Raw genomic sequence first — 22266 nt, 5'->3', positions numbered from 1 at the left:
AACAAATATGAAACATAAAAAAAAGAAGAATATAAGTATATTTTATTGAAAATATTACATATTTTCTCATAAATGGTAGCCCAAAAGCTACTTAAAAAAAAAAAGTAAATATAAGTAAATGAAACGAAAAATAAAGAGTCATTTGAAAAAATAAAATAAATATAATTTTTTAGAGAAGAGAAAAAATGACTTAGGGCCCCCACCTCGATCCTTACACCTCCCTCAAATTAAGGAGATACATCCAAATAGGATTTAGGCATAAGAATTCATGTATAGGTATAGAGGTATAGATAGATGTCCCCCTCTAAATTTTGATCTACTTTTTAAAGTTGTGTTTGGATCCACATTTTGTTTAACACTAGATCCTCTTGTTTAGATGAACATAAAAAAAAAAATAAAAGCTAAAAAAATATTTTTTGGAATATATTAGGTATTAATGAATTTCGGTCCTTTTGGAGGGGGAAAAAACAGTCCATAAAAAATTATCCATGTATTTTGATGTCCTTATACATATTTAAAAGCTACATGCACTAATTAATTAAAAAATATTATCTATATGTCTTCTGTTGAGATGTATATTTTACAATTTTATATATATATAAGCACTACCCCTAACCAAAATATTTTAAACTATGAGACACCAACATTAATGATATTTTGGAAAGTTGCGCTAATACCCTATGCCAAAAAGGCGCAGGTAATGATTAGGGTTAGGGTTTTCATAAACCCATTACACTACAACAGAATTAGATTATAGGGACACATATTTGAGACACTTACTCACACTTTTGAGTAAGTGTCCCATTTATTCTAAAACTTTAAAAAATATCTATTAATGCCTAAATATAAAACCCAATCCAATCAAAAATAAAAGATTACTCTACTCAACCCACCACACCCAGTCCATTTGGCCCGATTACAAACAGAAAAGAAAAAAAAAAATTAATTACCATCTTTTCTTCTCTCTTCACTCAATCCACTGAAATTCTAGACGAAGAGCCTTTCCTGTCGTCCTCCTCCGCTACCGCAGCTAACGAGATAGAGTTTCGGCGGTTGCTAAATGCTTAAATAAGTGTTGGTAAATTAGCAGCACTCTTTTAGATTATAGCGACACTCTTTAACTGTCACTATATACCTAGCGACCCCACAGATAGTAACACTTTTTAAAAGTGTCGGTAATTTTAGCTAGCAGCACTTTTTTGACATGTACCTATATTTCAAAGTGTCGTTATAGACCGTTTTTGTTATAGTGTTAATATATATACAAGTACACTAATACCCTATGGTATCATCTTTGGTTTCCAATGAAGAATTAATTAATTAACAAAACTTTTATTTCTTTTCAAGGGAGAAAGCATGCACTAAACAACTAGGACCCACAATGGTCCAAATTAAATTACTTAACCAATTAGTGATAGAAAACTCATTAACCTAAATATAAGAAGTTAGCAGGAGAATAAAAGTATATAAAAGGGGCTACTAGCTATAGCCCTTTTAGATCTAGTTTCGTAATAAAGCACTTACAATTTTTTCTCCTCCAATACTTAAAAATTACGATTGCAACTCTATCAGAGAAGAACGTGTAAAAAACGAAATGACTGAAAGTACTTTTAGATTTTTTTTATTTTTTTATTTTTTGCCTTCTGTAGTATAAAAATGATGATTTAGGCTCCACTTTACCGAATTACGGCTTAGTAAGCTTCAAAAGTAGAACTATTAATTGGACATCTTGTATCCTCAACTCCTACTAGCTTTTATTAAACTTTTAATACAATGCGCAATGCTACTTGATCATCTACTGTTGAGATGTATATCGTAAAATTATATATAAATATCCCAGAAGTTAGAAATCTTTTTGAGTTTTTAGTAATGAAAAAAAAAGTGATCAAACTTACATAAAAAAAAGAAATTGGCTCTTATACATCTGCCTAATAAAATTTTGGCAAATAATGGGTTGTATGTTGAATTCAAGTTTTGTCAACATCAACATTCTCGATTTCAATCACTGTATCATATAGACGTGCAAAGCACATAATAATTTTGAGATAGGCCAAAATACAATTGCTAGAAGTAAGTAGGATCATTTACTTTCACATTAGTGTCAATGATAAAAGCACTCGAATAGACGATCGACATTGTTAAATATGATTTATGCTATTCGAACTTTCCGAAAAGCAAATTTCGTAATTTATAAACTTAACTAATCTACTTTATATTTAGGTGGTTTCATCATTGGTTATAAGACAAATTTGAGGCCATGTAGCCATCAGGTAAATAATAACGTAAAATTATTGAATTCAGTTATAGGAAGTTCAAATAGCTAACTCATATTTGACGAAAATAAACAACTATATTTACTTCCAGATTTTCTATTTTGGGAGTAAGCACAAAACATGATATATTGAAAGCATTTTAACTTGAAAGGATGGTGTTGTCCTTGCAATTATTCTCTTTACCAAATAATTTGGTTATAAATTAAGAATTGTAAGATACAATGATATTGTATGAACATATATATTAAACCTAGAGAGAGAGAGAGAGAGAAAGAGAGAGAGAGACACCACCACCACCACCACCAATAATCCACCATACTCCCCCCTCATACAAGGACCCAAATCAACCCTAGAATAATTGCCCCACTGCACATCCCTTAGTGGAAAAGAAACACAATGACTTAATTAATGTTCTCTTCCACAATTCAAAACTTTTTCAACTCCAAAAACATAAACGGCTACTTTCTGATGTCATGCTGACGTGTGCACCTCTCCTACTTAAAAGCACCCCACAACAGGGATGCAAAGGGGGCTGATCCTGGGGCGGAAGGGGTCCCACACCTCGTTGGCATTTTTCTTTTGGTGAATGAATTTTTGTACGAATTCAGAGCGAATTAAATTTTATACTATTCTCTATTCTTACTTACCGTTCTATTGGAGACAAAAGTCAGGACGGAAGCGGACATTTTATGGATCAGGTTGGATCAAAGGAATTAGAAAAAGATCCTACGTCCCGCTCCATTTCTTAGCGGATCGGAGCGAATTCAAAATAGATTTTTTCTCTTTTTTTCTTATTTTTGGCTCTCATTTACTATTCTATTTGGAACGAATTGGAACGAAATCTCCACCGACCCAGATCCATATACAGCACTACATCACAACCACTACTAATACTATACCACCACCACCACCACGGCCACCACCAATACTCATGAGAAACCAAAGCAATATACTCACTCCCACTACGTACACTCATACACGTGCGACACGTACGCATGCAAATAAAACGATTCGCTACTACTACTGCAACTATTACTACATGGCTCAAGAGAACTCAGAGGCTTCTTCCTCAGTTACATTAATCTCATCTAGTAGAGGAACCAACAACAACATTAGTAGTAGTTGGTGGGATATGCATGGGAACTCCTCCTCCTCCTCCTCCTCCCTCTCCTCATGTAGCAACACCACCATGAATAACAATAGGTCGTCGTCGTCATCATCATCATCATCATGGCAACAACTACTGCACCGCCCGGATCATCGCCACGGCAACCCCTGCGGACACGTCGGCATCGACATGGCATCGCAGGGGCCTCTCAAGTTGTCCAGCGAGGCCGGAGAGTCCCACTTGTGGAACCAAGTTCTCTTGTGAGTATAATCCTCAAAAGGAAAAACAAAAAAAAGAAGAAGATCTCTTGCGAGTATATTATAATTAAGTTTACAGATCATGGTTATGAGTTATATATATATGTTTTTTTTTGAGAGAGAGATAAGCAGTACGTTGCCCGCTTCATTTATTTTATTTATAAATAAATATAGTTAGAAATGTGAAGCAATTAGAATTCGAACTTGGGATCTCGGGTACCAACCATCAAGTTCTTAGCCACTTGTGCTAGAGACGGTCGGTATGAGTTATATATATGTTAGGTTGGCTAGGGTTTTGGTGTATATCTAAGGATATTGCAGCACTAGATCATATATAGTTTTTAGCAAACTAATGGAAAGAGATTGAAAAAGAGAAAAAGTTATATATATCTAATAGCTTTAATGTTAGTGCTTCAAATTAATACTTAATTTGGAGGACTTAATTGTGCTAGAAATTTCAAAAAGGGAGATTATTAATTCGTGAAACTTTGGTTTTTAAATGCACCATAAACACTTGAGTGCATGGTCCCTATTGAAACCATAATAAGCAGTGATGCAACTAGGTTTTTATTGATATATTGAATGCTCATAAAGATATAGGTTAACTGGCTAGCCATAAATTTTTCTCCTTTGTTTGTTTATTATCATTAAAAATATTGTTAGATGATGGAACATTTCATAGATTGTATTTGGATATAAATTTGAATCACTTTTAGTTGATGATAAAGTTAAATTTATATTTTAAAAAAGTAGCTTTTAAGCATGTTTCTTTTTTTTTTTTTCTTTTTTCAGAAATGCTGGAAGTAGTATGAACATGCAGAACACCCATGGTGGAGAGAATTTCCTTGAAAACCTTAGTTCCAAAAGCTTATCATCGGAGATGTTCGACCCGGCCTACGATTACTTGAAGAAAATGGACAGCACCTGGGAGTTCAATACAAATGCACCATCTCTCAACACCTTGCAAAAAGAGCTTATGAGAAGCTACGACGGAACCATGCTTGAGCCCGAGCGGATGACCAACTTATCGAACTTGGTTATCAATTGGTCTATAGCTCCTCCCGACCCTCAAATCGATCATCGAATCGCGCCACCTTCGTGCGAAGTTTCTATGGATAATCCTTCAGTTCATTCTCAATACTTGGCACCAAGTATTTCTCACATCGAGCACGAGGTTATTCCTCATTCGCAATTGGATTCTTGCAATGGAATGATCGACGGAAGCACGAGTTACAAAGAAGATAGCCATCATCAAGAGTTTGGATACCAAATTGGTCTCAACAATTCAATTCTAGGACTCAATAACAAGCTTTGTAGTGGATTAATGACCGATATCCCGTGGTCGAACACGAGGAGTTTGTCGGATTTTATATCTTTTAGTGGGTGTTTAAGCAAACCGGAGGTCGAACTAAGAGGCCCGAGTAATCCCTATGGGAAAATATCAGATCCATTTGAGAAGAAGAAACAAGGATTAGAAACTTCATCGGTGAGCAAATATAACTCTACCAAATTAAGGAAAATTGTACCTCTTGCATATATACTATCTCATACACCGCATTCGCTATATTCTTCGTAGTAAGGATAATGTAATGGCTAAATGAATAAAGCATTGTTGTGTTCGTGTACGTAGACAAGGGTGAATAATAGGGGCAGCAGGACGACGAGTGACGGGAAGAAGAAACGGTCAGAAGATAGTTCAGAAACACTTGCCAAGAAGATTAAAAGCGAGAGCCCGACCGCAACATCTCTCAAGGTAATTGGTTTAACCTATATAGGAACATATCTATATATATATATATCTATATATAGCTTCTATTAACTTTTGTTTCTAACTTGCTTAATTCACTGGTGATTCGAAAAGTACTAGCTAGTCAGATTTTTATTTTCAAATAGGTTGGAAAATTTAGTTTAAGTGCATTTTGAATCAAAATATGTACATGCGTTCAACTTTGATGGAACTCTCTCTCTCTCTCTCTCTCTCTCTCTCTCTCTCTCTCTCTCTCTTGAGGAAACAGTTGCAGGTGCCCAAAGTCAAGCTAACAGATAAAATTACTGCATTACAGCAAATTGTGTCACCTTTTGGAAAGGTAAGCACTATACTTAGTTGTAATTAAGCAAACATTATGTTTTCATTTCGAATTAAAAAGGATATATAGCAATGTTTTCAAGTTAAACTTCTCTACTTTCTCTTATGTTTAAACAATCATATTATTACAGACTGATACAGCATCAGTACTACTTGAGGCAATAAAGTATATCAAATTCTTGCATGAGCAAGTACAGGTATGTATATATAAATATAGCACCAATATATTAAGGGCTTCCACTTCTAGCTATACATATTATTTTCCATGTAATTAATGACCATGATTATTATTCTCATATACTTTTGCCAATTATTGGTGTGATATTATCCCTTGAAATATTAGTATTATGCACTATAAGTTCTTGAAATAAAATAATCTTTCATGCATGCATGGATGGAACAAGCTTTGAGTGAGGTGCCACTAATTAGAAAAGAAAGTTGTGTTGTGGGAATATATAATAATTAAGTTTTGTCTCAATGGAGAGCCTGATTCAGCTCAGCTGATCATTATCTCTAATTTAATGATCAACTAATTGGTGCTTTTTCTTGTGAGATATATATGACTAATTTGAACTCTTGTGGTTAATTATATCCATGCAGTTATTAAGTGACCCATACATGAAGCCAAGCCCTACCAAGGTACACTACTCTTGACCCTGCAGCATCAATTATTTTGACCTCTCTCCGAAAACAGGCATTAAAAAAGTAAAATAAAACAAAATTAAGCAGCAAATTAGAGCTTATGCAGAAGTTTCAATGAAGTAAAATTACTAAAAAGGTACCAATGAAGTTGTTTTATCCAAATCCTAGTTTAATTTCTTCTAGTAATGTAAACAGAAGCTTTAAATTCAACCTCCTACTTTTACATACCTAAAGTTCGTAGCAACTTATGGAGAAGGTAAAGGGATTGTTTAGCCAATAATTTTTGAAGTAGAAAAGTTGTTTTAAAAACTAGCTAGGCCAGAAACTCTTTGGATACTTAAGTGTTGAATATAACAAAAATCTTATTTTCTAGTAACTTAAGCTTTCCGAGAATAGCAATTACTTCATATAATTTAAAATGGTACGTACAAAATGTCTTCACTCAAATGTTATCAAGTTTCTAGTATTATTTAGTTTCCTCCCCACTTAATTCAAGCCCACGTTTATTTAATTTTTTCCTATTTAATTCAAGCCCATGTTTTGGGCTTATCGAAAAATGCCGACTCCAGATGTGATGGACCGTGTTGATTATAAATATTAAAAACACGATTTTCTGTTTGTTTAAGTTTTTAAAAAACAACGATTATTTCATATAATTTAATCGGTACTTCTATCATTCCCTTCTAGGTAATTAATGGTATAAACGTACATAACATATATGAACTATGGACAATTTTGAATCGGCTATCCAACATTTCAATCTTTGATTTTACTTGCTATCTAAAATTTCAATTTGTTTGATTTTAGTCGGTCAACAGTCCTTTAACTTTAAAACTTAAGTTAATTACTTAGTTCGTTGAATTTATAGTTGCAAAAATTAATGGATTCTACAATATAAACCTATAAAAAATAAACGATACATTCAAATGTTGAAGTCAAGCTGCGGTTGACTAACTCAAATTAAACAAGTTAAAAGGTCGGATAGTAGAATCAAAATTTTGAGATATTGGATAGCAAAATCAAAATAGTCCATAGTCCAAATAAGTTCTGGTACTTAATTAGTTAATGCACTAATGTTTTTTTTTTTCCNTTTTTTTGTCCCTTTTCAGGATAATGCATGGGGAGGGTTGGATATAAGGAAGGAAATGGCAGAAATAAAGATTGACAGCCTAAGGAGTAGAGGGCTCTGCTTAGTTCCCATTTCTTGCACTCCTCAAGTCTACAAAGAGAGCAGTGGCCCAGATTACTGGACTCCACCTTACAGGAGCTGTTCATATAGATGATCTTTAAATCGCATATAGTTAATTGGCCTGGGTTGTAATAGTAAAGTATTAGAACTTGATATTGAAAAATAGATTCATTAAATCTGATTATAATTGACTGATTGAATTTGACTAGATTCGACAAATGTAATATGCCATTCTTATCATTTAAGCACCTTATTTTGTGTGGTTAAAAGTATTAAAAATCTGAGTACATTCCATGAGTATGTTATGTACCATCCCAAGTTGGCTACTGCAAAATTATTTTAGATATTTTATCATTTGAAATTGATTTTGCATGTTACAGTTTAGTTTCTAAACATAAAAACTCTCAACTTTTCTTTTTGAAGAAATTAACAAACGTTGTACCTACTCACCTACAAAACAGCTTATTGCAATATAAGTGAGAGTTAGGGCATGTTTGATATTAGGTCCATCTAACGCTAAAAGGTAAAGTGGGACGAAAACATATAGAAATATACTTCTGCGTTTTAAGATGGATCATAAAAAATATATCGTAATCGACTTATTGTGATATGTAGAACACAATATTAGATACAAATAAGATATTTTTTATCATACTTTCTCACAACACATAATATAATTTTTCTGTAATCCTAAACGAAACCTTAAGTAAAAAGTACAGAAACTAAGTCAAATATCAAGATAGTATTACCCATATATTTTTCTTACCCATTATACACATGCTCCAAATCTCATAGGACTTTGTATAAGATGTACTAACATTATTTTAAAGATTTAAATCCATATATAAGAACTACAAAGAAATTCGCAGAATAACATAGCTAAGTTTTGGCATTATAAAGCCTTTGTTTTTTTAAAATTAATATTATTTTTTAGATTTATATCTATATATAACAACTATGAAGGGATTTCGCTGAATAACATAGCTAAGTTTTGATAAGATTTACTCTTTGTAGGGCAAAATCAATTTCATATAGAATATTTTGCTCAGCATTATTTCCTAGTTTCTACTACAAAACGTAAAAGTATTATTCCACAATTAAGGCCAACTTGTAATAGCATTATTTTTCTACATTTTTGGCGCACGAGATTGCTCCTAATTTCTCACAGCCCATTATGTTTTTATATGTACTACTCTTCTGTGAAATTATCTTCCTCTAGAGAAAAATAGTGTGCTACCGATACGATTTAATTTTTAAAACTAAACTAAGTTGAAAATATATAATAACTAGACTTCGAATTTAGAACTCGGAGCACCAGCTAAAATCCTTTGACACTTGTGCTAAGAACCTGCGGCCCCATATCATACTTTGAGACATATTTGGCCTCACTTCTTTTTCTATCTTCAACATCAACATTGTCTTAATAAAAATAAATTGCTATAAAAGTATCTAAACAAATGTAAAAAAGACCCCTAATTTACAGTTTCAGATATTCGGAGAGAGAATATGCCCGTAAAAATTTTACAATAGCGTTTTCCTTCTTAAAACTTTATACAATTGGGTCCATTGAATTTCCACTTAAATAGAGTAATAATCCTTGATCCTAACTGGTTTTCCCAATGTCATCGCTAGATTACTTGCTACGTCCAAGATTATTTTCCCGTTAAAGCTAAAATGATTTTGTAAGCAAATTCCACACAAATTAGAACAAACAGTGCTTGACACCAACAAAATGAACTAAACCCAAATCGAAAAATCATTCTACAACAATAGTGTAACTACGTGGGAAAAAAATAAAAATCTACATGATGTAGAAGAATGAGATTTTCTTTACGAAATGGGAATCAAAATATGAGTTAGAGAGCAGAAGCGTTGATAAAAGTAACATACTAAAATATAGATTTAACTGATATTTATTTTTATGGAATGTTAACAAAGAATTATTTGCTACAGTAAAAGCATATTGATCTTCTTCGACAAGTAGAAAAGATGCTAAGTGCATCTACCTGGTGTGGGTGTGGACCTATTATCCATAAAAGAATGAGATTTTAAACTCGGGCTTCACCAAAATGAACGAGAGAACCATGTAGGAAAATCAACAAATAATATCAATAAGGGTAGGGAAGAGAGTTTTGAGATTTCAAAGAATTTTATACGCTATGATTGGCGGAGCTGAGTAGAGGGTCTTCCTCTTTGGGCAGATCTGTGGAGAGCTCGATATTTTGCTTGCTTGTCATCTTGTTCCATTCGTTCTCCACGCGGAAGAAGATCCATTGAAACCGCCTCACTATTTCAAGAGCCATTATTGTGAATACGGTGATGTAGTTGTGCCGGAGATGGGCCGAGAGTTTGTAGGTCCACGTGCACCGGAGAACCAAGTTGCTACCGATTACCCAGTAATAGATCTGCAAATCAATAACAAACAGAATACGTATAGTGATATTCTATTAACTTGATGGCTCAAAGTGGCGCATTGGACTAAATTAGACCATTGGTCACTAAACTTATCGTGTACTGCAGATAAGTTATTGATCTCTGAACCTCAGTTTCTACTTCAAACATGTCACTCGACCAAAAATGGTGTAATTTCCGCAAAAAAATGGGATGGCAGGGCAGCTGATTCAACAACCAGGAGATGATGCGGTAAATGATGCCACAACTGATTCATTTGCCACATCATCTCAAAGGTATAGAAAATCGACTACCATGCATATCTTCAATAAATATACAGTGGTTGAATTAGCAACCACATCATTTCCAAGAGGTGGCGTGGCAACTGAATCTGCTGTAATATCATGATTCGCTAAACAAAGTTAACTTCATATTAAAGTTCAGTGACCAATGGTGTAATCTGCCTAAACACATGGACCCTCCACCTGTAATTCATTTCGATATAGGTCCCTTATCTGTTAGATATTTGCATTCCTCTACTCTCACTTCTTTTTTAATTTAAGCACTTTCGTTTGTTTCAAACTTTCAATGGTTTTGCCTTGAGGAATCAAAGACAATCTCAAAACATTCCATTAGACAATTATTGTTTACGTACTAAAATTGCTGTTAAATCAAAAGGCAGATTCACTAAAATAGGCATGAAGCATTCAAAGTTTAAAAAGTGAAAGTTAAGGGATACTGATAAAAAAATCCTCAAAGATAAGGGACATATATAGACTACGGGGCACTGAAGCACTTTTACCAACAATTTATGCTTTGGTGAGGATTATACCCATATCCGCCCGTATAGACAGCTTGTGATAAGACTTGGGTTCTTGAACTTGAAGACTCGAGAAAGAATACTAGGGAGGTAAAGGAACAAAGCCATTAGCAAGAATAAAATAAAATAAAATAATAAATACTAACTAATAAGCAAGTTTGAAAGAATTTGCGAACCTCAAATCCCAGTCTCGGGTGATATCCCAATAAAATGAGTACAATGAATTTAAAACACTAGAAATAAGCCAAAGTGGGCGGTAGAAGTTCACCCACTGTTCAGGGAAGACATGGTACTTGAGGGCTGAAAGGAAAATAACTGGCACCGCCGTCGAGTACTTAAGAGCTGGACAGCAATCGATGAAAAGAGCGTTGTTATGACATAGAATTAGGACAAAGAATGAAAATTAATCAAAGGTTTAGCGAGCAAGGTTTGGTAGATATAACTGCATCGAAAGAACAAAAAGTCGGTACTGCTTCAGAGATCAAAATAATATATACATAGAAAAATTGATTCCATATGCAAATGGAGATATCCTAAACAGAGATATATTGCACAATATGAACAGAAAAGTAGTACTCAGTTCCTTATTGGCATTGTTAGGGCTATAAAATGAGTAAAATTTAGTATCTAGATTGGGGATTGGCTGAATTTTGGAGCTTGCTGACTTTTATTAGCCAGATCTTGTGATCTTAGTGCATAAGGCTGGAAGTACATTACAGACCAGTTTCAGGTCGAGTTCCCGCTAACCAAATAAAACTGTTTCAATTTCAATCTTTAACCTGGACATTCATTCAGTGGCTGTAGGTTCCACACATTGTCCTACAGTTGTCCTACAAAAATTGCAAAACTACTTAATTAAATACCATCCTCTGATTTTGTTCTAGATATATCAATACCATCACAAAACAATGAAAAATATTAGACAAACCCAACTTCTGCGGACCAGAGAAAATAATGACTACAATTTAGTATTACCCAAAGAGACATAAATGCGGTCTATAATTAGATGTACCATTGAACAGGCAGGTCTTTTCCTTAGTATCCTTGTACTGGCGTAGACATTGGAATAAACGGCATAGATATGGGAAGACGAGCACTAGAGGAATAGCAATAGAATGACTGCCACAAATGGAATCTGCCTCAAACCAAGCAATTGTTGCAACCTACAAAGGAGTATTTAATGGAATATCAGTAATTTAAAAAAAGAAAAAAAAAAAAGCCCTATAAAGTAACGAAAGACAATCCAGAACAGCCAAAAGGCTCGCTATCTGGGGTGTCAGACTATAACGGGAAAACTTATCACAGATCTGACCAAAGAAAATATGGAGGCAATGAATTATTTACAAAGTTGAAGTCCAACACAACAAAATAATATTGGACAAGAAATGTAACATACGCTAAAGCCTTTAGAAATGCTTTTTGATGCTTTATAACCAAACGACTTTAAAAATTTCCTACACAGGACATGTTCAGCCACCAGAAGTAGCCACTTTAACTGCTGCTTGTATTGTGGACTCTTTACTAGGGCCGAAACATCATTTAGCAAACAAAGCCCACATGATTTCCACAATTTTATCTTACACAATTTACTTTCTCTCAAGTTCAAAACTTCGAATCTTAGGGAATACAGTTGATTTAAAAACAGAAAGCACAAGCAAATGAGTTGGCGGAAGGAGATGGCTTATATATAGTAGAAAAGCATCGAACAAATAACTAATATCCAAAAAGCCAGCACATCAGATAGATCGAGCAGAAAAAGATCTCTCTTCTTCCTTTTGGATCTACATCTTTTGCTTAAACTTTAGCAGGGGCCTAGGTAGGAGTTCAGGGACATGAGATATGTCAACAGCCATCCCCAAAACTTGGGATTAGTTGAGCTGAAAGTAGATAGCAATGTTTGCATTGCAGCAATAAAAATACAGATGGGAGTGGGGAGTGAGTTGAGGTTTTCTTAACAATCATAACTGCCCATTATTATGTTGATTCTTCTATTCTGTTGGTGAATTTCTTTTGTTCCCTCTCAAAGTGTGGGGAGGAGGTTTCTGTACATGGCAGAATTGTCCATCCTTATTAAGAATGGTTTAACCCATGATTATATGAAATAGACTATTGATAAATTTCTTCTGTTCCCATGCAAAGATCAAATTTACATTTTGAACGAAAAATTAATTCATATTACATGTTGATCTATAGTTTGTCTCGCAGAAGTTAGAACACAGCGACCCCCATTAGTTCAATAGTGAGGATCATTCCGTACATGAGAGAAAATATAATCAAAGCAGATAGAGGTATTTGATCAGAAACTGATCTAACAAAGGTTATTCAGGTGAAAAAGAGGCAATCAGCACAATAAATTTCCAAATCAAGAGAAAGCCATTAGCACAATAACTATAAAACTAGTTGTCTGGAGATACAAACATTTTCTTTTGCCAATGTAAAAGCAAAGAGTACAGTAGAACCATTTGTTACGAACCTGTCGGTTAACCATCCGACATACTGACCGCTCCAAATCTGAGAACACCTGATAAGAAACCATACAACCTTAGCAAAAAGGTATTCATAACAAGTTCATTTTTAACACATCAGTAAAGTTGATGTAGAGGGTTTGCTTGGCAGCATTAAGTTTTTCTGCTGCAGGTGGACATTATAGTCTCTCTAAATTTAAATGTAAGGAGTAAATTGCAATTACAAATGCTGAAAGAGTATATACCTTTGACATTGACGTCATAATATCAGCCAAAAAGAAATCAGAAAAAGTAATTGCCTGCATCAAGCAAGAGAAAATGAATAACACCAAAAGCACCAAATTATCGAAATAATCTTCTGCAGAAATTCAAGAATTATACAAATTTTACAAGCGCACTGACAAAAGTAATGCACTTCACACACCGGAAATTTAAGACCATCTCTTCAAGAATAAAAATTGCAACAAGCCAATGCGATCACTAGTTTTAGCAGCACAAAATGAGCCTTTAACCACATGGCCGAAGATCATTACACCCACAAAGCACTTATCCTTAAAAAAAAAAAAAAAGAGACCGATACGAAGAAATCTCAATGCCCTTTTCTCTTCTCTCTTCACATAATGGCATACAAGAAAAAGGAAAAAGGACAAACATAATTTTTTCCGCATAGCTAGACTTGATTGTGTTGACTAGATTTCAACTCCAATTCTCTTCATAATAATACGAGGTCAGCAAGCCACAAGAGCAAAACTAGAAGATTAGAAGGCTCAAAAAGATGGATTCTAATTTCTAGCAACCTATTTCGACCAAAAATCAATCTTCAGAAGAAGAAAAATTAGAAAATAGAGGAACTTGCCATGAAACCTATAAAAGACAGTTGGAAGATAGGCCAAATTAGGCTCACTGAATCTAGAAGCAATCTCTCTAAAAAGGCCTCTAGCCATGGTTACAAGATAGAAGGTAGAAAGAAGAGAAATTTCGATGTAAGTATTTATCTCCATCTCGAAGGCATAACTAAAACAGAGAATAAAACAAAGTAATTCTTAATAGCTCTTAAAAGAAAGCATGATACAGGACTTTCTTCAAAAAACTACGTAACTTCCCTGTATTGGAAGTATTATGTGCCAGTAACTAAAACAGAGAATTAAACAAATTTATTCTTAATAGCTTTTAAAAGAAAGCATGATATAGGACTTTCTTCAAAGAACTATATAACTTGCCTGTATTGGAAGTATTATGCGCCAGAATGTCCTTAACAAGTAATAGCGTGATGATAAGTAAAAAATGTCGAATGGAGATATAAGGAGCATCAGAACAATGCAATATAGAAAAACCTGCAAAAAGTCAAAGAAAAAGCTCAGAAGAGTTTGCAATATGTGAAACACACATGAACACATCATTAATGAGTTCTCCTTGGTTTTTACAATTTATAACTACAAGCTAAGTATCAATTCTTAGGGTACAGCATTGCAATAAGGTGAAAACCACTACTACATTCAGAGTGAAAAACTATAATTCTTCCAGGCAACAAGTAAAATTTTTCCTCCAAAGTAAGTTATCACCACAACATGCACTAAATAATTAACATTTGCTGTTCAACTCGAAAGCACATAAAAGCATGCTAAACCTGAAAAACACAACATTCTAACAGTGAACCAGTTGATTCCTAGATAGAATAAAACCATAGGAACAGTCTCCTTAGAAGAGGGGAGAATAATTCAAGAGTGCAAGAACTAAAGAGAAAGCATTCACTTTTTAGACAGATAAGTTGCAGAAAAAGGGTGTTTTTAGTTGTTTAGAAACAAAACTGTCGCATTCCAATTTTAGCAGCCCCAAAAAAGGCATTCGGGATGTCTTTTACCTTATCATGTGGAATCTGAAGTACAAAAGCAAACTTTTCAATCTAAACATTCACCATGATGACTTTTCCATCTTCATAACCAAAAAAAGTTCTAGGAATTGAGTTTTAGCGTAATAAATGACCCAATCCAACTAACTATCTTGGGCAATTTGGTTTTCTAAGTGTGTAACCTCATCATGAACTCCAGTGTCTCACCCTGACCATTAAAGTGTTGTCCTGTCCTCGCCATTGCACTCTCCTTCTCTACTGCTAATATGGTATCCAAGGTCGTTTTACAAAGAACTACAGAGCAAAGTTACCAGGCCGTTTAATTGTGCACTTTTTAGCATGTCAGGTTTCGTCTCACTTTATTTGAAATTAAGGCCCAAAAGAAGAGGCAAAAGTGAGACTTCGCAGAGGATTTCTACACAATTTTAAACTTGGGCTGAAGTGAGTGGATTAAAGACTTCCAAACAATCCACTTTAAGCTAAGTGACTTGGTTCACACCAACAAAATCCAACAACAATCTTCACAAAGACCAATGACGCATGAACCCAGTAAGTCAAACCATAAAAGACAAGCTTAAACCCCAGTAATCGAAGTAAGTTTGACAAAATCCCAGTTATCTTGACCAATTATAGTTTGAAAATTATTGGTTCTCCGTTACATTACAAGCTAACCTTACATACATGATACATAATATTATTTGACAAGTCCTGATCCAACTCAGAAGGGCTTCAAATTATAATTAAAAAAAAAAAAAAAAAAAATTGATAGTCAAAAGAACCAATCAAATGCAAAAAGACCAAAAAAAAAAAAAAAAAAAAAAAGAAGAACTGCTAGCATTCAGGAAAGTCCTTTCACTTGCAGTTGTGACTTGCAAGTTTGAGCAAATAAAGAGCTATTAATGATGGTTCTCCAATAAAGAACATCATTAAAGAAGTCAAAGATTGAACAGGAGAATGATACCAGAATTATACAGCAGCAAGGAGTTACAAGTATGTTCACTGATGCTTGAATCTTGATTATGATATTGTAAAGGCTACATAGGAGCTCATGAACGACTATGCTAAATTAAAATGGCATCAGTCCAATCCAGCATAATACACAATCTTTACCCAGAAATGATGATAGATTTTTTTTTTTATTTATCTAAACTCAAATCCAAATACAAAACTATACTATATAATGTCATACAAATACTGGGTGTGGGTCAACTGGTTAAATAAAATACAGATCCAATTATCATGTATTGGCATTACAGAGAAACAACAAAATAACAACTTACTAAAAACACATCCTTTACAATCGAATTATCAGTCTACTACTTTTTCTCTTCTTTTAACCAACCGTCTTAAAGAAATACTGGTAGATCAACATCACGCGATATCCTTATTTAACTTTATTTTTCCAATTTAATTTTGTCCTCAAATTTACAGTCGGGAAAGTGATGGGATACCAATTTCTCAAGTCTGAACATTATACAGAAAATGCTACGGATGGTTTCTGTTGAAGGATGGCAGTGAAGTTATACCAAAACTAGACTAATTCACAGAAAAATATGTATTTGCATTTAAATATGCTAATATCAAGTTGAAATAGTAAACTCATTGAAGGAGGAAAGAGAACCAAATGGGGAAACATACAGAAAGAATTTTCTCTACAACGCATTAAATGCAGGATAAACGACCATTAATAATTACTTAAGGAGAAACTGATATTACACTGGTTGTGACGCTGCAAGTGTTACTTCTCCATGTGAGTAGAGGTAAAGGTACGCTGTCATACTAGTGGGGACAACAATGGTCATCCAAGTAGCACACTGCCAAAGGATCACAATGCATAAAACACAGAATTATCAAAGTGCCAATCTAAATTAAAATGGGAAGAATACATAGAAATTGATTCAGAAAGGTCAATTTTTTAGTCTAAGAGGATGTAGAATACATATGGAACTGGAGAAAAACAATGTAAAATCCCATCTGTTTCATATAAAAAACCAACTGGGAAACATGCTGACTTCCAGATTTTAGAAAGTGCAGCAGAAGTAGAATACAATTAAATATAGAAAAACAAAGCAAAAAGGCATCAGCAAAATAGTAAAAGCAACCAAAGAAACGTAAAGTCCATCCAGAAAAAAGAATACAATTCCAAAGCATTTTATATATTCTATGAGGGCATATTATCACCGAGGGATGCAATATTGGTTTCATTCTGGTTTCAAAAAGAGCACACAGGGCCACCTTCTGTAGTGTGCTGATTGTGGATTGTATCTTTAAATTACTCCAGCTAAACCCTAACATTTTACTCAGGACAAAACTAAATTTTCTTAGTTTGGTTAAGAAGTTAACACATAAATTCTGGATGATCTAATCATGGATGGGAGATTAGTTTGCATCGAATAATTTTATGCATAAACCCTATAGCATAATTTAACGACAATGTGAAGCATTCTACAGCAACTTCAATGAACATAATTTGGTCTGCTTCTGAAAAGATTGATAAAATCTGAACAAATCATCATACAAAATTTATAGACATACCTTCCATATTTCACGGTGTGTTAGATGATTTTGGGCAAGATCAAATACTTTTGCATAGTTTACCGATGATTGTGAGAAAACCCATAGATTAATTCCCCAAAGCCAAACCGTCAATGTCTGATATGTCAAAATAAAGTCTCATTAAAGATTAAGGGCCTCAAAGGCTCAACTTGCATGAAGACAAATCCATAATGATATCTTGAAACTATAGGAAGAGAATTTATGGCAATACTCACCACAAGAAGAAGAGGATTATAGTACAAGAAAGCCTCGTAAAGAAATAAATCTCGAAGATTTGCGCTCATTCTCATAACAGAGTCCCAACTAATCTGCAAATAGAAAAGCATAACCAAAATTACAAGAGGATTTCTTTGTCTTAATTAGGATTCCCAAAACTTGTGAATTTACAATTAAGCTAACCTTGCAACAGCAGATACCCCATAAGAGGAACAATAATACCTGAAATATGCATATCAGTTAACACCAGAGGGTTTAATTTGTTAGTGCAGCAAAATCAACACCCAAAATTTACTCCTGCAAAGCAAGAGAATGGTAGAGATAGGATAGCATAGACCACTCAATGCGCTACAGAACCAGGAGATTAATAGAGGATAGACAATTGGGGATTAGATAAAAAATAGAATATAAATACCCTTCTCAAAATTAATTCAAATTATTGATTGAGAAGTTCTTTAAATGTTTTAAGATCGTCTGTTAAAAAAGCAGCCACAGATTGATAAAGATCAGGAATAGAACGTCAGATGGAATTATATTCTTTTGCTATCAGACTGCAGATAAGGTTGTTAAGGTATTTAGTTATTTCCAGTGCTTGCTAGTGAGTACATGATAAATAAATGACCCATTGAAGGAAGCTGCAGAACAATCTGAGCATAAGGCTACTATTATCAACATATTAACAAGCCCTCCACAGGTAAGATATCCTCGCATCTGATATACTGTCTAAAGCTCAAAATTCTCCAGAAATGCTCACATTCATGTAAGTCAACTTTTTAACCTTGAATACAAGTTCAGGATTTTATTTGGCAAAAGAGAAGGAAAGCAGTCAATAAAAAAACCCTCCACAATAACCACAATATGCTGCTGATTTTGCAGATATGAAACGGTTTCTACATGTAAAAGGAATTTGGCCTGACAGACAACAAGTAAATTCCATTCTGAACACAACATGAATGAAATATCGATTCCCAGCACATAGCTTCAGAAGGAATGGCAAAAATTCGGAAAAAGAAACAATGAGTCAAGTAAGACATAATAACCTTGAATCGCCATAAGAATACTGGTGAAGGCATTATTGCAACACTTGCACCCTTCATTTCATTTACCTCCAATGGAAACAAGAAGCTTTCTTCGTTTGCAATTCCAGATTCACTAGAACCTAGATATTCAATTAGTTAGTGTACCATGCTTACAAGCAAAATTTAAAAGAATCTTAAGCTGATCCAAATCATATACCGTAATCAGAAATAACAGCTTTGCTACCAGCACGTCGAATAACAGGACTACTATTAGGAACCACTACAGGTACTCCAAACATAGGTAAAGCTAGGATTCAGCATAAAAGATGAGTTTCGTCACCATCTACGAGGTGCTGCATGAAATAGGACATGGAGCTGTTAGCTGGTAAGCACAATCAATTTTGTGGAAAAAAAAGATTATAACAAAAATTGGAGAAATAGCTATTCTGGTCAGGTTCAATTATTCTAGAGTAACATGTGAACTACGGCCTGTTTGGATGCCAAAGCAACTTTTGGTCACAATTTATGTGTGTTGGAATATTAGCATGTAATTACAACCAACAAGTTTGATTTCTACTATTGTCAAATCTTTATAGTTCCAATTAGCAAGATATTTGGTTCCCCTTGAGAAGTGAGTTATCCTATTCAAAGAAAATTAAATTTGAAAATAATTTAGAGATCCAAATACCATTTGGCTGTGTTGTAGAGAAATATTTTCATACTCCAATGTTCTAAAGAACATTCAGCAGTCTGCAGGCAATTAAGCACATACGTGGTATGCGGACGCACTTGCTGGCATATATGTGATTTAGCCATAAAACTATTAGCAATTTAGATAATTTTAATAATATATAAACATGACTCTTAATCAATAATAAGGAGACATATACAGAAAGACCAAACTTTCACATAATAAACGCATAATAGTCACACATAATTGATAGATAAGTGAAAACTTATGCGCAATACTCATTATACATATCAAAGTAATGGGTAACTTATGTAAGAAAAGTATTCCAAGGATTAAACTATAGCGATCAAAATAAAAAGGCTTACATCTGATACTACTCATATAATGCAGCACTTTTTAGAACACTGATACTACTGCAACTACTCATACCCCAAAGAGAAAAAAAGTTAGTCCTTGAAGATTGAGCTGGAATTCAATTCCATCCTCAAAGTATAATGTAAAAATTTAGTCACAAAAGTTTCCCTCATTTCACTTTTATCCTTATAGTTTCAATTTCATCTCTAAAGTTTAATGTCAATTTCAATTTCATCCCCAAAGATTGTCTTCACTTTCAATTTCACCTCAAAATTTCAATTTGTTTCACCTCAAAATTTCAATTTTCTCAAAAGAAAGTCTAATGTTGGCGCGGCAGTAACATATTTTCAAAAGGTAGACTAAAGGAACTTACTTGCTACAAAGAACAAACTCAAGGTACTAAATTGTTACAATTGAAAAAGAATTTATTAGAATTTGGGCAAAAATTCAGGGATCAAGTTTGGAACGATCCCAAAATTAGCATTATATCCCACTTTAACCTCAATTACACCCCCAAGTCATCATACTTATCCCCATCACTTTAGCTATCCATGCAAAACCAAATGCAAAAAAGATTTTTTTTTCCCTCTCCGTTATCCCAAACTAGCAGGTTAACCAGGCATTAAAAAAGATATCCGCCACAATTCGTCCCCAAAATATAGCACGACCTAAAGAAACAATAATGCTAAACTAAGAAACAAAGAGAACTACTCTCACAACTCACCGAATCTAATCTAGTATTAGCACTTGCTGTTACATACTCGCCTCGATTCAGAAAAAACTATAATCATAACTCGTTGAATCTAACATAGTATTGGCAATTGTTGGTAATAATCGCCTCGATTCAAAAAACTAACTACAATTCTCGAATCTAATCTAGTATTAACAATCGTCAATGCATACTCACCTCGAACCAGAAAACTGTACTCACAATTCGCCGAATCTAATCCAGTATTAGCAATTGTTATTGCATACCGACCTCGATTCACCGCATTACTACTTGAGGCATTCCCAAATCGCATTAGAGAGAGAGAGAGGGAGAGAGAGGACGATATCGAGCTCACCGGTTATGGATCCGTGAACGAACACGCCCACGGACCGTCGCCGCGGCGCGTGCCCCCGCCGGTCGCCGGATCTGCCACCTCCAACGCCACCGGAGGCCTCGTATCCCGATCCCCCTTCCCCTCGGGGGTCGCTAGGGTTAGGGTTAGGGCTTGGGGCGACGCGAGATCTGAGAGAGAGAGAGATAGACAGAGAGAGAGAGGTAGGCGAAGGGGGGCGAAGGAATTGACTACCGAGTGCCCGTTCAAAAATGTGCAACGCACGGAAAATAACGACGAATGGGTTATTTTATTAAATTTATATATATATATATATATAAAATAACAAAAAATGGTTTATTTTATTACTATTATTATTATTAGTAGCATTTAATATTTTATTTTATTACTATTATTATTAGTAGTATTTAAAAAATATTAAATTTATGAAAATTATCTTTCTGATGATAAGTTTATTAAGTTTCTAGTTTAGAGCCCGTTTGGTTCAATGTATAATTGTTAAAAAAAAAAAATTATAAAAAAATATTTGGCTAAAAAAAGTACGTTTTGTATTATTTGATTTATAGGGAAAAAAAAATTTGCATTAATATTTGTCTGATTGAAAGAAAAAAAATATATTTGTTTAATGTTTTGCGTTGAAAAAATGATTATGAAAAATTACGGAAGCTTGAGTCTTCATTGTTTTTGAATCGCAAAATAGAAAAATAAAAGCTTCATTATTTTCAAATTCGATTGAAAAAAATAGTTTTTTACGTAACGAAACAAGCCGAAAAAAATATATGTTCATACCGAAAATAAATTTATTGTTTTATTTTACGCTGAGAGGTTGTTTGCGGTCTTTTTAAAATCGCCCCGAAGAAATAAATTTTCAATGAAAAAGTATAATTTCAAGCGTTTGGTTTGTCGCGTATAAAAAAATCTTCGGAGGAACAAGAAATTTTTTAGACAAAAATTATGATGAACGGAATTTCATTTCGCCTGGAACATTTGGGCAATGTTGGAGGGGCGGGTTCACAAGCACGCCGCATCACGTTAGGCTTACCCCACTCGTGCGACCGTGCGAGAGAGCAGAGGTCTATGGTGTAGGGTGCGGTGGACTTTCTCCCCCAACTTTTTTTTTTTTTTTATGTATATATATAGAATATATAAATATATATTTATATTTAACATATTTTAAAAATAATATTTTATTTATAAATATATTTATTATATAATATTTTATATCCAGTAATTTATTTTATAGTATTAAATATATACTATTATATATTATATTATATATTTAATTATTG

The 22266-nt window shown here is 34.0% G+C and overlaps 2 protein-coding genes across 3 annotated transcripts; one reads left to right on the top strand and one right to left on the bottom strand.

Annotated features, from left to right (window-relative positions):
• LOC109715012 (transcription factor bHLH111-like) lies at positions 3213–7795 on the top strand. Its single transcript, XM_020239789.1, has 7 exons — positions 3213–3641; positions 4431–5124; positions 5269–5391; positions 5654–5725; positions 5856–5921; positions 6325–6363; positions 7476–7795. The coding sequence occupies exons 1-7, from the start codon at positions 3313–3315 to the stop codon at positions 7647–7649; spliced, it is 1497 nt and encodes a 498-aa protein (XP_020095378.1). The 5' UTR covers positions 3213–3312; the 3' UTR covers positions 7650–7795.
• On the bottom strand, positions 9428–21227 carry LOC109715604 (SPX and EXS domain-containing protein 5). 2 transcript variants are annotated; one of them, XM_020240715.1, is made up of 15 exons: positions 20981–21225; positions 19089–19224; positions 18893–19011; positions 18036–18074; positions 17852–17944; positions 17616–17732; positions 16799–16894; positions 14452–14565; positions 13477–13530; positions 13240–13287; positions 11779–11929; positions 10943–11108; positions 10779–10848; positions 9712–9960; positions 9428–9578 (listed from the first exon to the last, which is right to left on the bottom strand). In XM_020240715.1, the coding sequence occupies exons 2-15, from the start codon at positions 19168–19170 to the stop codon at positions 9558–9560; spliced, it is 1419 nt and encodes a 472-aa protein (XP_020096304.1). In that variant the 5' UTR covers positions 19171–19224; positions 20981–21225; the 3' UTR covers positions 9428–9557. The 2 variants fall into 2 exon arrangements, with proteins under 2 accessions (XP_020096304.1, XP_020096306.1); XM_020240717.1 differs by lacking the exon at positions 9428–9578 and having other exon boundaries at positions 9822–9960; positions 10749–10848; positions 20981–21227.

The sequence above is a fragment of the Ananas comosus genome, linkage group 9 (genome assembly GCF_001540865.1).
Source record: "Ananas comosus cultivar F153 linkage group 9, ASM154086v1, whole genome shotgun sequence".
In the NCBI taxonomy this organism is placed as follows: domain Eukaryota; kingdom Viridiplantae; phylum Streptophyta; class Magnoliopsida; order Poales; family Bromeliaceae; genus Ananas; species Ananas comosus.
The sequence above is the reverse complement of the archived record's forward strand: the minus strand, read 5'-3'. Positions and strand labels throughout refer to the sequence as shown.

Bases quoted from the DNA above. Each gene is read 5' to 3' on its own strand.
- LOC109715604 (XM_020240715.1), bottom strand. From the start codon at position 19,170: ATGTTTGGAGTACCTGTAGTGGTTCCTAATAGTAGTCCTGTTATTCGA. The intron at 17,733-17,851 runs GTGAGTATTGCC...TTGACATATCAG, and splicing joins ATAATCCTCTTCTTCTTGTG to ACATTGACGGTTTGGCTTTG. The intron at 9,579-9,711 runs GTATAAAATTCT...TATGGATAATAG, and splicing joins TCAGCTCCGCCAATCATAGC to GTCCACACCCACACCAGGTA.
- LOC109715012 (XM_020239789.1), top strand. From the start codon at position 3,313: ATGGCTCAAGAGAACTCAGAGGCTTCTTCCTCAGTTACATTAATCTCA. The intron at 5,392-5,653 runs GTAATTGGTTTA...TTGAGGAAACAG, and splicing joins CGACCGCAACATCTCTCAAG to TTGCAGGTGCCCAAAGTCAA. The intron at 6,364-7,475 runs GTACACTACTCT...GTCCCTTTTCAG, and splicing joins TGAAGCCAAGCCCTACCAAG to GATAATGCATGGGGAGGGTT.